At 57.0% G+C, this 16,649-nt stretch overlaps 1 protein-coding gene across 2 annotated transcripts in view; it reads right to left on the reverse strand.

Moving 5' to 3' along the window:
- CACNA2D2 (calcium voltage-gated channel auxiliary subunit alpha2delta 2) overlaps positions 1-16,649 on the reverse strand; it is a 220,053-nt gene that overhangs the window by 29,628 nt on the left and 173,776 nt on the right. For both annotated transcript variants that reach the window (XM_086619251.1, XM_086619250.1), the window contains exons 4-5: positions 12,768-12,827; positions 2,758-2,802 (exon numbers count right to left, since the gene is read on the reverse strand). In XM_086619251.1, coding sequence (XP_086475377.1) covers positions 2,758-2,802; positions 12,768-12,827 — 105 coding nt within the window. The remainder of the gene's footprint in view (positions 1-2,757; positions 2,803-12,767; positions 12,828-16,649) is intronic.

Genomic DNA, 16,649 nt, shown 5'->3' on the forward strand with positions numbered 1-16,649 from the left:
CCAGCAGCTCCTTGGCTCTCACCCCTTCCTGGGGAGCTGGAGCAGGTGGATGGGTGCTGGAGGGCCGACTGTGGGGCGAGGATACTTTCACGGAGCTGTGCTGCTTTCCGCCGGAGAACGGCACATCCCAGAGGATTTTGGCCTCAGCTGTGACTTAAGCATCATCCCCTGCCATAAACACAATACTAAAGATGGAAAATGGCTTTATTTCTGCCTTGTTCTGCTTGTGATACCCAGCTGAGAGCGTCTGCTGATTCAAACACTCCTCCACGGATAGACCCCATAGCCCTGGCTAGTGGGGAAAGGTGAAAACTTTGCTTCTGCAAACACTTTGAGAGCCTTGGGGACCTCCAAGGAAAATTTTCTGATGTTCCCATTTGTTAAAAACCCCTTGGAAATCCAAAATCTGTTTTGGAAGATAGCGGAGCTGAGGTGCAAGCAAAATGAATAGGCAGCTCATTTCTTTCTTGCCGTAGTTAAAGCCGGTGTAAGGCTCGTGAATAAGCCCCAGTTACGCTGAATAGGCATTGTCCATCAGAACTAACTCCGTTTCAGCTAGATCCTGCTCAATTTAAATATAAAAATTGAAGCTAAATAAAGAAAAGACAGAAAGAGCACTATTTAGTTCCATTCAGACCTTCTGGTATCATCCCCCTCCTTTTTTATTTCAGCATAACCTTCTTTTCTCTCCTTTATTTTTGCTGGAATTAAATTTGCTGGGATTTCACTAGGAAGCAGCAATAGCATTGATAGGGAAGCGCCTTCCCTGCTGAACCCACAAATCTCGGCAATAGAACACCTCCAATTTCACTTGATTTTTCCCCAGAGAAGGACTGAAGTCAGTGTGGCTGATGATGGATTTGCAACACCGTTCTCCCCGATGACATGTCACCTCCTTTGTGGAAGGGCCGGGGACTGGGGAGCCGATCCCCGCGGTCCCAGGGACACCGTGCCATGCCGCGCTGTGCAGTTTCTCCCTGGTGCCCCATGTGCTGGGAGGGCTCAGCAGGCACAACTCCAAGGTCGCGATGCCTCCGATTTCCTAATCCTGCCTAATGCACCCGGGATGCTCTCCTCGCCTGCAGAAATAGCTAATCTCAGAGCTATCAGCCAGGAGTTGCCAGCTCAGATCGTCGCTGCCGACACCGGCCAGGTGTGGGCAGCCGGGACTGGTCAGGGTAACACTGGGCACAGGGACATCCAGCTCCCCGTCCCCTGCCCCGCGTCACTGACGGCAAAAGCCCTGCCCGGCCTGATGGATGCATCAGTCCTGCTCCTCGGCCCCCCGGGCAGGGAGCTGCCCTGCTCCTCAGGCTGTCTCCTCCTGCCTTGACCATCAGCCAGTTTTTCCTCCACTTTTATCCAAAATCCGCTTTAATGCATTTTAAGCCCATAAGCTCTGTCCTCTCTGGAGCGGCCATGGAGAGCAGGATACTCCCCTCCCTCCTTTGGCAAGTTCCTCAGGCTGGAGAGAGACAGGAGACATCCCGGGCTCCGAACGAGCAGGACCAGGAGCAGTGAGACCTGCTCGGGAAAGCAAGCGCCCTCCCCTTCGGTCACAGCATCTGCCAGATCTCCCTGTCCCACCTCCCAGACTCTCCATGGCTCTGGCTTCTCCCATCATGGAGCTATCCTGCTGTCACCGCCTGGGGACAACCGCACTGGTGGGTTGTCAGTAACTCTGCTTTGAAGGCATTCGTCCTCTGCTGCAGCCCAGCCCTGGCTCTGCTCTGGGCCATCACCTCCAAGGCAGGCTCAGTGGAGAGCTGGAGCTCAGCGCAGGGCACGTCACCCGAGTTGGTGGGACCCCAGTAAGCCTGGGTCCTCCCATCCCCTCTGCACGGGGCCTTGCGAAGGCTCGTGGGGTCACTCGAGTGTTGTTGTCAGACGAGGCTGTGCAATTTGCAAGTGGTTTGCTGCCAACGCCATGTGCTGCCGCTCCTCTCCTCCTGGTGTGGCATCCATTCCCTGACCACACATCTGCTACCAGCTCCACCTCAGGGCAAGGATCGGTCCCGGGGCACCAGTGCTGGCTGGGGCTGCCCCCAAGCCCCAACCCCGCTGTACTCCGGGCTCCCAGTCAGCTCCGAGGACGTCGCGATGCACCCGCTCCCCAGCAGCCTCACGCCCAGCGAGCCCCTCTTTCAGAAGGATCCCACGACATGGCACAACATAGGAGCCGGGTGACCCGTCACCTGCCAGCAAAGCGGGGTGCTGCAAGGTGGCAGCTGTTGCCAGCAGAGCATCCTGTGCCCGCGGCACAGCGCGGCATCTGAGTGCCGTCACCATCACCACGCAGAGCAGCCAGCAAATGCCAGCCCCCTCGGGAGCACCGGGAGAGCGGAGTCGTCGGGTCTGTATTTAAAGCACTGATTGCCAGAAATCACAGGACGACTGTGCCAGGAGGGGGGCAGAGAATTAGCTTCAGTCTCTAATTAAAGGTTTGCTCTTCATTTGAATTTCAGATGCCAGCTTTAAATTTAGAAACTTTTGCAGGCAGTGGAGCGACCTGCCCACTTGCTTGCTCCCCTGGCCCGGTGCTGGTGGACAGATGCCACCTCGGCTCGGCTGGGAGGGGACACGGCTGCACACTGGGCACTCACTGCCCACCACAGAGTCTCGTTACGCCGGCTGTAACGAATGCTGTGCTGTGCTGTGCCCCCACCCCCGGTATAGTGCCAGGACAGTCCTGGTGAGGGGCTCAGCCCTGGGACAGGGCAGTGACTGTGCCAGCGGTGCAGCAGGGACAGTACTCACGTATTCAGTGTCAGCCTTGGAGTCATAGTACTCGATGTCTTCCTCCTGCAGGGAAAAGGGAGAGTTAAGTCAGTGTTGGGCAGGGATGGGGATGGCAGAGGGGTCCCCTTCGCCTCCCTCCCCCTTATTCATCCCCTCAGCCTCCGCCACGCTGCTGGCAGCAGCCACATCACTGGGGACTGAACCCTGCCCACCCCACGCTGTCCCTGTGACACAGCCAGGACCCCACATCCCCCTCATTCACCCTCCAAGGACCGATCATCGCCTGCCACGCTCGCTTCCCTCCGGTCATGGCTGCTGTCGAGTCACAGTAGCGCAGGGCCATGCACTGTGGCCAACCAGCCCCACGACAGTGCCACTGGCATGATTGCGGCGTCTGCATTGCTACCGGGTGCGAGGCTGCACTGTGTCCCCATGCCCGGGATGCTTCAGTCCTGCTGCAAGCATTGGGAGCTGCAGGAGAGCCGGGCACGGGCAGCGTGGCAGGCAGCAGCCCCGCAACTGGCAGAGCTCTGCTCCCCTCCCTGCGCAGCAGAAACAGGGAGAAGAGCGTCCTTGCTTCCCCAGAGAAATGTATGTCATTAATTTGGGGTATTTAGAGCCTATTTAAGCAGAAAGGTCTGCTCGGATTCCTCTTCTCTGTGCGTCAGGACACAAGGCAGCTGATAAAATTCCTAAAGAGGCAATTTGGAGAGCAGCAATGCTGTCGTAACAGCGTTCCGTGTGCCATCAGAAGGGGTAATTAAAGGGCACTCGGAGACTCTTCTCTGCGTGCAGGGATGCGAGCGCGATGCAGGCGCACCGGCAGCCGTCGCGGCACTAACATGTCTGCCACTCAATCAGCCGTCAGCAGCTGCCGCGCAAACCAGCCTTCCTCCCCGCACGCACCGGGATGAGTATTGCTGTTATTATCTAACAAGGGAAGCGATCTGGGCCCAGAACAGAAACCCAACCAAAATCTTAACGGCGCTGACTGCATCCCTCTCCTCCCTGCTCCTGCTCTGCTGCTGCCCCTGCGGCACCCAGCCCGGCCATGGGCTTGTGCCGGGGCTGGTGGCACCAAGACACCCAGTCCAGCCTGGCCACGGGCTTGCGCCAGGGAAAGGGACCTGGAGCTGGCAGTCACTAACCCCTTGCCAGCGTTATCCTCCAGCCACAAACCTGCTCCCTGGAGCTGTTTGCTGCTGCTGCTTCTGCAGGCAAGAGCACCAAGAGGTGGGAAAGCCCCTGGAGCAGGGATGCTGCTCTCTCGGGGGCACCGGTGGTGGCAGGGGTCCCCGGCAGGCTGTGTGGCCAATGTCCCCCGGGATGGGGATTGCAAAGGGCGGCTCCAGCAGCCTCTTGGGGAGCGGGGCTGGTCCCTCCTGCGGGCTCTGCAACTCCAATCATGGCAGTAAGGCAGCACCGAGAGGGCGAAGTGGAAAAAAATTGACGCAGCATCTTCCAATTTCTGCTATTAAAAAGCCTAGTCATTAAGGGAATGTACTTATTAATTATCTGTGATTTGTTGTGAAATGCTGAGGGGTTTACAACAACAAGAAAAGGGAAAAAAAAATTAATTTCTCTTGGATGCCCTCCCTATGCCGCTCCCGGCCCCACGCACACCCCTGCCCCTCACCATCGCTGCCTCTCCCTGGGTCCGTGGCCATCTGCACTTCCTAATTAAAGGAACCCCTGGGAGACCCGTAACACAAATGAGCTAATTTCATGTTTAATGATCTTTAATCAGAAGTGAGTGTGACTAACAACAGCCATCCAGAAGGTGCTTTGTTATTCATTTTATCTTCCATCGGCTCCTCCGAAAAGCTCAAATCCCCCCTGACACATGGTGGCCTCGCTCCAGCAGTGGGACGAGGGTGCGAGGTGATGCTCAGGGAGGAGAGCTGGTCCCCTGGTCCCTGGTCCCGACGGTTTCCCTAGGGATCACAGAGACCTTGCCATGCACTTTTTCAAGCCCCGAGCAGCCAGGTGAGACGCCAATGGGAATTTATTCCAGGAAGGAGGGACAGAGCCCTCGGAGACCCTCTAGGGAGATGACAGGGGTCTCTGGAGAGGCTACATGGGGTCCTAAAATTTCCTCTCCCTAATATTTGTTTTTCAAGCCATGCTTTCCTTCTTCATGTAATCCTCTATTCCTCCTCCTCTGGTCCATGCTAAACGCATCACCCGGTCTGTGTAAATAGTGCTGATATTTCTAGAGCCTTTCAGAATAAATAGCAATGAAGAAAACAAGGGGGCGAAGATGTCAGGGGATTTCAGGGCAAAACATCGTCCGCGTCTCTCGCAAACGAGCCTGCAGAAAGCGCTCGCCAGTTGGCGCTGAAGGGGAGGCGGGCGCTGGGCAGAGCCACTCCTCGACGATGTGTCAACCGCTGCTGTTTTTCTTGTGGCAAGTGCCACATCGCTGGCGGATAAGCACGGGGTTATTTCAGTCTCCTAAACCCTCGGTGCAAGTCAGGGGGAAACGATTTGGGAGTTAAGTGCGATCACAGAGTCATCTGCCAATGCCGCTGAAGCCATCACCCAGGCTTCTCCGGCAAAGCCACCGAGCAACCACCATGCCTGCACCAAACCCTTGTGCAACCACCACGCCTGCACCAAACCCTTGTGGTTCAGTGTCACTGACTGGGCAGGCCCTGGCCAGGGCTTGACTCAGGTGGGATCTCCTGGATGGGGCTCCAGGGATGTTGCGTGCCAGAGCCTCCCCTGGGGACCCTAGGTCCTACTTGTCCCCCTGGAGCCCTCCCTAACAGCCCTGTGCTCCGCTCCTTCGCCAATTTTACACCAAAATGCCAAGCAAAAAGCTAATTAATGAAACCAGGCTGTGAGCTGCTGGAGAGCTGCAAGCTGGAGCCTTGCGAGCAGCCCAAGGGAGGACCTTGCTCTGGCACGGGTGCTCCCTGGCCACGCACTAGCAGACCAGGTTAGAGCCAAAGCCCACAACAAGGAGGGGCATGGGAGGTCTCAGGTGGGTGCTGAGGGGCACTGCTCCCTGCCACCCCCCCACAGCCTTCCCCAAAAGCACTCAATAGGTCTTTTTTTACCTAAAACAATTAGAGCAACTAAAAATAATGCTAGAAAGGTCGGTGCTCTGCTGTCTTGCTGCAGCCTGGTGACGCCAGGATGGAGGGGTGCTGGCCCAAACCTCCAACTCAGCGGTCTAACAAGGTGGCAATCAAACCACGTCACACACACAGCTGCCACCGTCCCAAAAATTCCTCAGAAGGAGGTGCCAGTGGCACATCAGCTCCTTCCATCAGCTCCAGCTGGAGCATGCAGCCGGCAGGGACACAGCAGAGGGGCCACGGCTCGCTCTCCCCCTATAACTTCTCTATAAGATCACCCAAGGTCGCTAATCCTTCTCTCGCAGATCTGTTGTCCTCCGCAGGATCTCTCCCTGCCACCTGGTAAGGGTCACTGCTGATCACAGGCCCTGGGGACGGTGCAGCTCCTCAGGGCCACTTTGCAGGTAGCTCCCACTGCACCGCATAGATTTTGGTCCATCTCAGCCTCCGGCTGTGGGTTTCATTTCTCCGAGCACACGGGTGATGTCTGCGGTCAGGAAATCTCTTTCAAGACTTAATTAGCTCTGGAAGAGCCAATTCCTGCAGCAGTTTGCCTCCCAAGCAGTTAGGAGGAACTCGGAGGGCAGCGGGGAAGACAAGCTGGATCCCAAGCTGGCACCTGCCCGTTTCCCAGCTGCTAGACGGGACTGGTGGCAGGGCCAGCACCCCAGCCCACGGCGTCCCAATGTGGGGATGAGCCAGGTGACCGGGATCTGTGCCTGGGCAATTCCGCAGGTGGGGACAGCAAACAGGAGCTGGCGTGCCGGCACAGTGCTGGTGGCTCTGCTGACCAGCGGCTCTTTCCGCTGCCATCAGCACTTACAATGGGCAGCAAATATTTAGGGAGCTCTTCATGTCCCCAAACCATTACGCGCACTGAAATAGCAACAGATTTTGCTTATAGTTGCACCTTTTGTATGGAAGATAGCCTGCACGTGCCACGCAGCTCCCACAGCCCCTACTGTGCCGGCAGCACCCGCAGCCTCGTGCCTGCGTCAGGGCCAGTGGCAGTGGGGGATGAGCCGGGGCACGCGGTGCGTTGCCACTGTGGCATCACCCCTGCCAAACCCGCCCGCGTCAGGAGGAGCGGGATGGCACCCGCCAATGGCCGTGCCTGGGGACGGGTCCGTGGCAGCGTTTGCCCCAGGTCTGAGCTGGGTGCGCATTCACGCCGCGGTCTCGTCTCGCAGCCCTGCCAGAGGCACAGCCGCCTTCTCAGCTGTGTAACAAGGCACAGGAAGGGTTGCTGCCACGGGGTGGTGTGAGGGACACAGCCAGGAACAGGGTCCCAAACGGACCAAACGAATTCCTGGGAGAAACTCCTACCTGGAATGGCAGCCACACCTGACTCTGGGCATCAGGAAAAACACTGGCAATACTGGCAGGAGCTGAACTCTCTATTTCCACTGGGCTGGAGCTACCCTTGTCCATACGCATCACGATGAATCCTTCCCCAGTCCCCAAGAAGAGGAAAACATTCCTGGTTAGCCCCAGTCACCAGCGGCTGTTGGATGGACCCAGGACTGGTCTGGTGGAGACTGTGCCTCTCCTGAGCCCTGGCCACGTGAGTCCCCTTGCAGCAGAGGCCGTACGTGTTACCGAGGACAGGTAGAAACAGTCATCACAATCTGCCTTGGCATCTTTTTTTTTTAAAAGCAATTTCCTCCCTCTGCCTCTCTGACAGAGCTGGGGAAATATTTAAGTGACCCGTCAACAGTTTTTTCATCTCCCTGAGAAGATGTTTTATCTGATCATGCCTCGCCAGCTATTCTTCTTTACATGGCATCTCCTGTTTGTGCCCGCTCCTTCGAGGCTGCCTCTAACGAGATGCGGCCGCCTTTCCTCTCCGCTGCACCCGGGCACCACAGGGATGCCAGCACCCACGCAGAGCCGGTGTGTGCCGGGGACCCCCTGCCCCGCTGGGGATGGAATGGGATGGGATGGGATGGGATGGGATGGGATGGGATGAGATGAGATGAGATGGGATGGGATGGGATGGGATGGGATGGGATGGGATGGGATGGGATGGGATGGGATGGCAGCACCAGGAGGAAAGCTGTCAGCCCCTGCACTGAACCATGGCACCCATGGCGCCACAGTGGCCTAGCCATCTGGCAGAGCAGGGGGCAAGGGGAACCCCCTCAAGCCCCGTCCTTGACTTTTAAGAGGGAACAGCACAGACACGGGGGTTTTGTGAATGATTTTCTTGCTCTGCTTTTCGGCCAGAAAGGCTCTACAGCAAGGTTGGTGCTTTAACACAGTAATTCTCCGAGCGTAATGAAAGCTGACATTATATCAAACACAATAAAGACTCTCAGTTGATGGAGATCATTCCTGAACACACAAACCCATTAAACTGAAAAAAAAAATATCAATTCTACACACTCGCCAGCCAAAAGAAAATGTGATTTGTTATCTAAAAGGGGGTTATAAACACAGCTTCAATGCACTTTCTGTGCTGTAATGAAAACTGGGTTTGAAATGGCAAGACGACTGCAAATTAGAGTATTTGATTTTATTTTCTAACTTTTTAGGTAAACCTTCTACAAGGGCAAGTGCAAGGTTACGGCGACGATCTTTCTGTTCTTGGCCGATAAGTAGGATCTGTAATTAAAGGAGGAGAAAAATGAAAGTGGGATAAGGAGCTGGCATTCGCCCTTCTAACGCCGCTTTGAACACAAAGCCCTGCCTGCACCGCCACGGCAAACCCGCAGGAACAGCCGCCGGTGCCCACGTGTGGCATGGCGCGGTCGCCGCTCTCACCGCACCGTGGCAGCGCCGGATGGAGCAGCCAGTCGGCAGAGCCCCGCACCCGGAAGGATGCTGCAGCTGGAGCCATACAGCCACGGAGGGGCATTCAGCTGTGCCACCACGTCCCCCTGCTTTATCCCTCACCTTTCTGGGGCGGCCGGGAGCGAAATCTCTGTTATGCCTCCTGTCCTTCCCCATTTGGCAAACAGCGATCCTGTTTTCCCCAGAGTTTCGTTTCTAATGGAGCTTGAAATTATGTGGGTTTTTGTTATTTGCTCGTGTGTTCGCAGGCGGGGGTTATGGTCGGGGGCAGCGGCGTGGGGCTGCCACGCTCCTTCTGCCACCTCCACGCATGCCACCGCACCCCAAAACCCCCTGTGCTGTGCTCAGCAGCTAAACCCTGTCCTCAGCAGCTCTTACATCCGCTTTATGTGAATGTATAGCTTTTTTTTTTTTTCCAAGAAGAAAGAGCCTGCTGGGCTCTGACCCTTCAAATGTCCCCTTCCAGCATCCGAGGGGCGGCGAGGGGTGGGAGGCAGGGGGGCAGCAGGCAGAGGAAGAGGGCAGCTTCCCAGTGCAGTGATGGAAAATGCAGTGAGGAAGAAGAACAGGGAGAAAAACAACAGTAATAAACATTTTATGAAGCAGAAAATGGCTTATAAAGAAGTCAACTTTTAAAGGCAATTTATATAATCCTGCCAAGCACGCATAAATGCGGGAATGGCTCCCCGCAGCGCCGGAGCGTCCCTTAAAGGGACAAATAGCTCCGGCAGCCCCAGAAGACTGACATGCAGCAACGACGACGCCCTGGGATGCGTTTTGCGACTGGCGGCGCAGACCTGCGCCTTCGGCAGCGTTCCCTGGTCAGCACGGCCCTGCTCCCATGTGCCGTGGGGGTGCGAGACACCCCAGACCCCGCTGGTGGTGCTGGGACGGGGCTCAAGGTCTGGAAAAGAACCCAGGGCACTGGAAAACCCTGGAGGGAAGTGAGGCAGGTGGGTGGAGAGGAGCTGGGAGAACACGGAGCTGGCTGGGACGCCCGATGGGCAGTGGCTTGTCAGTGAGGACGGATACAAAGGATGGCAGCAAAAACTCAACATGACCTTCCAGGGCTTTTATAGGTACATTTTGCAGATCTCTCGCCTGAGCAGGGTGACAAACAGGATGGAAATGTGGTGAACAGCATCGTAGTGTGGGCTGCAGCCCTGGCACCTCTGTCTGCTGCCAGGGATGGTCTGCATGGGGGGCTCAGCATCACTGCCACAGCTGGGGGACAGGGCTGGGGACATCGAGAGCATAGGGACAGCCCTGATGTGCCTTGAGGGACAGACCCCAGGGCTCTGCACAGAGTGGAGCTCTGAGGACACACAGGGACACAGCCCTGGCTTGGCACGGCTGGGAGACATGGGGGGCCTGATGATGGGCAAGGACAAGGAGCAGGGATGGGGCAGGACAGCGTGGGGCAGGAGGGTGTGTTTTGGGAACAGGGAGGTGTGTTGCAAAGCCCCCTGAGGTGGGAGGCTGAACTCAACCCCTTCAGAAAGGCCAGCGTGGCCGGCGCGCGGCTGGCAACACCAAAAAGAAGTGAGAAAAAAGAAACTTTCCCCATAGAGATGGGTCGTGAGTGATTGCCAGCAGCAGCCTCCCAGCTCCCGGGCTCCTGCTCCTCTTTCATTTTCCCCCGGACTTCCATAGCAACCCATCTGCAGCGGAGTTTAATGGGGCTGCCATCAGCACTATCGCAGTGCAAACATTCGGCATCTGCCGGCGCGCCGTCGGGTGGGAACACAACAAACCCCGCGCTCGCTGCAATCTGTCATTGACTCTGGTGTGAGGTCAGGACGCGACACGCCAGGAGCGGAGGGGAGAGCTGTGGCCAGAAGGAACGAGCCGCTGGGTGGGAAGGGAGGAGAGGAGGAGCTGGGGATGCTGTGTGCTGCCGTCGTCCCTGCCTGCTGCCCATGCTGGCAGCGGCAACAAGCCACGGGCAGCAGCAGAGCTGGTGTCACCCGTGCTGGCACGCAGGTTATGCCCTGCCATTTTGCAGACGAAGGACGGCAAAAGGAGGTTGAACATCGGCAGTGAGAGCCATTTACGCAGCCCCTCCACACCTGTCACTCTGCCCGGGAAGCGGAAGCAGGCAGGCCTGGCAGGGCTGCCCGCTGCGGGGAGCAACACTGAGCACGCCGGGTGCCATGCGCCGTGCCGGGCCAGTCCGTCAAGTGTCCCAGCCGGGTCTGGGCTGTCCTGATAAAGCTGTGGTGAGCTCTGCGGTGACGCATCGCTGCACATTGTTTCTGGGTGACTCGCTCCTAATTACCTTGATTAAGTGGATGCAAACAGTGCTATTAAAAATATTTTTTCTATGAAAAAGGTTTGTGCCATGAATGGCAAAACGGGCCAAGAGCTCCCCAGTGCTACAGCCTTTTCCAGCATGTTTTGTACCCTGACTGTTATCCCCATCACAGTGGAGGGCAGCCGGGTCTGGATGGAGCGGGAGCTCTTTGGGGCTGCAGAGGGACCTCGCAGCGCAGCAGCTGCCCATCCCTGTGGTTCAGGGGATGAGCAGAAGCACTGAGGGCTGCTGCAAAACACAGGGACCTTGCTCCAGCTCTGCCTGTCCTGCCCGTGCCCCAGCCACACAGCATTGACTTCTGGGTGCCAGCTCAGCGCAGGTGACACAGGACCACCACGATGCCCCTGGGGTGCCCATGGCCAAGTTTTGGGTGCTGCTTGGGGATGAGCTGCCCTGGGACTCCTGACTCTGGAGGACACACAAGATTGGGCCAGTACTAGGGATGGAGATGAGAGCCCATGGGTGATGCCCACGGCTCCCCAGCACTGCCCCCAGCCTCCTCCAGGAGCACCGAGCCTGCAGTCAAGGTGCTGGCAAGGCACCAGCATTGGCGTCAGCCAGTGCCCACATCAAACCTCATCATCGTCTTAACCTCCCCTCCACCGGCCTCCCAGAAAGAGGTGACAGTAACTGAGCAGTGCTCTCATGCAGAAAGGTCTCGGTGGCTGCTGGTGCCAGTGATGACTGTCCGCTGGATGGGAGGGCCAGCGGGGACACCTCACCTCTCCTTAGTGGTGCTGCTTCTGGTAATGATGGGAAGACCCCTGTGAGCTCAGTGTCTCCGTTTGCCTATGGGACACAGCTTCTGGGGGGATGAGAACTGGCCACAGGCGTCCACCCCACACCAGGCCCGTGGCAAATTAAAGCCAAGCAGGTTGACAGCTTGCCTTCTCTTCTGCTCCTCCTGACTCTGACTCTCCACATCAAACCCTGGTGACCATTGCCAATGGCAGGAGGGTCTGCATGAGTGGGCTGTGGCTCCAGATCCTTGCCTCCTCTCCTCCCTGAGCAGATCGCGGTTGTGAACAGAGAAATACCCCCAAAACACACCACCGAGGCCCGGCAGTGGGGCTGTCCCCAGGCTGTCCCCTCGGCGACCGCAGGGTGTCCCCTGGGGCCAGGCAGGATCTGGCCTGACCTGAAGGAAGGGGCTGGGTGGCTCAGGAGTATTTTTTATTGTAGACTCCGTTTGCACTGGAAGGAAAACAATCTTTCCTTCCTTTTGTATTATTGTTATAATTTGAGAGCATTTCCAGACAGAATCCTTCAAGTTCCCGCTGAGCGCTATCACTGCCAGAATTACAAAGTCAAATGCAATCATTAAGCCTGCACACTCCCTCTCCCAGCCCAGATTGCTCCTTCCCCCAGAAACAGCCCCCACCGCAACCGCTGGCAGGTGCCACGGATGAGTCGGCGCGTGACCGCGGCGCTGCCGTCACCTCACGTGAGACCCTGCCCAGCACCAAAGCCACCGCTGCCAGAGGTGGCACCCCACACCCTTCGCACTGAGCCACCAGCTACCAGCTCGACCTTCACCTCCTGCCTTCTCCTTACAGAGCGTACTGGAAACCAGCTCAAAATCATTTGCCCTCATTAGCGCTGGCAGGCGGCGGTGCTGGGGCCGCTGGTGTGCCAAGCAGTGTGGCATGGCCAGTGGTCGCTCATGAGGGAGCCAAGAACGTGGGCAAGAGGGAAGGAAGAGCCGAGGGATGGGAGTGGGAGTGGGATAAGGAGCTTATTTTTGTGCCAGGAGTCATCCCCGAGGCTGGTGCCTCCGTGGAGCTCAGCATCCAAGAGGGAAAGGAGTGGGAGAGGCCAGGGCACGTGCAGAGCCTTACCCGGATGTTGTCCTGCCAGTGGTGAGCCTTCTGGAACTTCTCCGCTGCGTTGGCGAGTCTCTGCAAAGCAAGTGGGAGAGAAGTGAGTCTGGGGAAAGCGAGAGGAGCTGGGCACATCAACCCAGGGGCAGAGGTGCCATGCCAGAACCTGCCTTTCTTCTGTTTTGGGGTTCCCCTGGGATCCCAACACCCCTCTGCCAAATAGGAGGTGGGCAGGAGGCAAGAATGTGGGCAGCGATGTCTGGAGAAGGATGTCCACCATTTCTGGAGCAAGCCGGTGTCTCCAGAGGGATCGCTGCCACTTGAACCCAACCAGGGCTGAGCCATCACCACTTGTCGGCTGCCAGTGCCACCGCCGGAGCCGGACAGGCGCTCATTTGTGGTACAGGGCAAGGGCTGAACCCGGATCCCTACATCGATGGCACCAGCTCTCTGCAGGGCAGGGCAGACTCGTCCAAAATGCTTTGAAAACCCCTTTGAAACACCCCAGTGCTGGGGCTCAAGCCCTCCTTCACCCTATTGCATGCCCAGGGCCATCGGCGTGGTGGCACTGAGCCTGTCCGCAACACACCAGTGCTCCCAGGGAGCTGGTGAGCAGGAGAGGAACCAGCTACGAGACCCAGCAGCTCTGCCTGCAGCTGCTGCCTACAGCTGCTGCCTGGGGAGCCACCTGCCAGACCCATACAACCCACTCAGCCCCACAGCCCCGCTGAAGGGAGCACGGTGTCCTGAGCCAGCCTGCAGGGCCTGGGGCCACCCGCACCCCGGGGTGCTGGGCACCCTCGCCACTTGCAGGGGCGCGAGGTTTATCTCCGCAGCCCCAGAGCACCCAGCACAGCCTGCCCGCTCCCCAGCAGCCGTGGGTTGTACAAGGCTCCCAAGGAATACACATCATGGAGGTCTCAGCTCTGGGGTTGGGTGGCTAATCTGTATGGGGTTAATTAGCCATGAGGCTCGCGAGGCTGTCGCAGCCCAGGAAGGCTCCCATGCCAGTTAGTGGGAGATGCATCCAGCAAAGATGTGCCTTATGGCATTGCCTGCTCCTCATTTCCCTGCATTCCCCAGCGGGATGGGACACGCTCTGCTCCATGCTCTGCTCCACGTAAGCAATGTCAGCAGCCAGAGTGTGGGCACGAGGGGAGCCCTGGCCACCTCCAGCCCCAGAATCAGCTGGGAGGGGGTAGCAAGGAGCAAAGGCAGAGCAGAGCATCCATGAGCCCATCCCAACACCTGGAAGTCCTGACACCGCCTGGGACTGCACAAGCTCGGCATCGCTGTGCTCCTGCGGTCCCTATCCAATGCCCAGCTCTGCCGTGGGCAGCATGCGAGGGGAGCAGGCAGGATGGTGCTCAGCTAACAGTAACAGACAGGCACAGGGCTTTAACAGAGGCAATGAGAGCCATCTTAGCTGCTGTCAGCTCCTAAAAAAACCCAAATCACCACCTGGGGAGCACTGCAGAGACGCACATGAGACTCCCAGTACTACTGCATGCTCAACCCAATGCTGTGAACCACAAAGCCCAGAATAAAACAGTACTGCTTTGCTCAGCAAAGGGAGCCCACTGAGGTGGCATCCAAGTCCAGTTTCGTTCCTGGGAATTTATTTCCCCAGGGCCTGGATATAAGAGCACGCACACACAAGACGATGAACTCCGGAGAGGTGGGCAGGAGCCCTGGGCACAGCTGCACGTGCCGCAGCCGCTGTCCCCGCTGTTACCAGCTCCTCTGGCACTGCCATCAGCACATAGGGATATGAAACTCAGCGCTTCTAAGGGGATGTTTGGGGGGAAGGAAGCTCCAAGGCTTGATGGTGTCTCCTCTGCATGTCCCTGCTGCCTGTGAGAGAGATGCAGCACCCAGCCCGGGCAGCACCCAGCCCTGGCAGTGTGGCGGGCGCAGGGCCATGACAGCAGGTCCTGCATTACTGGGAGTGCAGCAAAGCGCAGGTACTCGAAAGTAGAGCAATGAGTGGTGAAAGACATCATAAATCTGGCCCTCTCCAGCCGGAGAACGCAGCTTGTTCGGATCAGATGCGGGGAAACGCATATCCATCACTGCACAATCTCAGCACGCGCTGGTCGAAGCTTTCCCATTTAATCTTTTCTCTTTTTTAAAACCTTGATTTCCAAATCAAAGTGCTTGGTTTCGATGGCCAGCATCCAAGGGGAAAGATCAGCTATCAGCTGAGCATTGGAGCAAAATACCTATGGCTCTGGTGGCGGAGAGAACGGGAGACAACGCGTGGCTGGACAGAAAAGCCAACTGATGTGCGTTTTCAGGGCGGTTTTGTGGGGTGTCACCTGTGCCGCCACAGCTCTGCCGGAGCCGCCTGGAAAGCTGCGGCCCAGTTCTGCACCTCATCCCCCCGGGCTCTGTGCTCTGTTTATATATCGAGATGGCTGATTACAGGCGAGCATTTATTCTGAGTTGCGTTTAAGGCGGAGGAGATGAAATATGCATTTTCCTATACTTGATAAGAGCGTGTTTGTTTATTATGGGCCAGGGTAAGATTTATGGACATCTTTAACTATTCATTGCCTTGTGTGAAGTGCCTGCAGGGTTGCAAATGGTGCAGTAAGGAACGGCTACATCCAGGAACAACACTTCGACAGAAGATATTTTTCCTCTGGAAAACGTCAATTCATCAAAGTCAATCCGGACACAACTTTGTTTTTTTTAAAAAAATAAATCCAGATGTTATTGTTTGATAAATAGCACATTGCAGGGATGGAGGAGCCCGCGGCAGGATAGCACAGACATAGCAGGGCACTGTGCCGGCTCCTGGCTGCTGCTGGACACCCACCCCAGGAGAAGTGCCCCCAGAGTGTCCCAGCTGTTGCTCCTGCAGCATTTTCCTTGCTAAAGATATTTTAGTCCCATGAACAAGAGGGGGACCGAGCCGGCAGCCAGCCACTCTGCAACAGAGGATTCTCTGCCAGCCTCTGTGCCTGCTCGGGGACATGCGTGAAGCGACGCTGTGTCAGGGGGCTCCCATGGGAGCAGCCCTGTCCCATCCCTGGCTGCAGCCCCGGCCAGCCCCTGCCCAGGGACAGGCTGCTGGCCTGAATGGGATGGGGGATTGCTGGATTCGAGACCCTCCGAAACCGTGGCAATGAGCACAGGGCCCCCGAGGGGGCTATTTGGGACAGCTTTGCTCACAAGCAGGACCTAGAGTCATGTTTTAGGGCCAGGAGGGTGCTGTGGCTCCAGCAAATCCCCCTATCCATGTCTCCCCAGGGAAGGTGCCAGGGCTGCCCGGAGCCACACGCTGCTGCAGGACGTCACAATTAATGCCAAATGAGCTCATCATGAATAATGTTATCGTAATCGATACAGCTCAAGGATTATTTCTAATCCTTAATAATGACTAAACCATTATTTTTCAAGTGTTACAGATCAATCAGTCCATCTCAAGGTGCGCTGCGTGCAGGGACTGCAGACGCCTGGGATGCAGGCGGCACGCTGGAGAGCTGAGCAGGGGTCCCGTGCCCATACACGGCAGCCACCAAAACGTCCCAGGGGCTTCAGACCTGGGGTTGTTAATTGTGTGGTTCCAACGGCAAGAAAAATTAGAGGAATTACCAAAAATAAAGCACAAGTGTGAAATACCTGCAATTTTCCAGCAGGCTCTGGTGCAGGGACTGCCCTGGCTGTGGCACTTTAAGGATCGTGGTTCTTTCCCCAGAAGTCACCGAGGGCTGAGGACAGGGGATTTAGAGGCTGAAACCACTGAATTGAAATGACTCCGCAGGTCATAAAAGGCCAGCAGGAGATTTGCAAGGGATTGGTATCTGGAGATCCTGGTGGCAGGGTCTGCGAGGGGGAAGGAGCGGCGTGGGCTTTATCGCATCCCAGCCTCTTTCGTATTCCGTACGGCACACT

Source organism: Tauraco erythrolophus, chromosome 12, assembly GCF_009769465.1.
Source record: "Tauraco erythrolophus isolate bTauEry1 chromosome 12, bTauEry1.pri, whole genome shotgun sequence".
NCBI lineage: Eukaryota > Metazoa > Chordata > Aves > Musophagiformes > Musophagidae > Tauraco > Tauraco erythrolophus.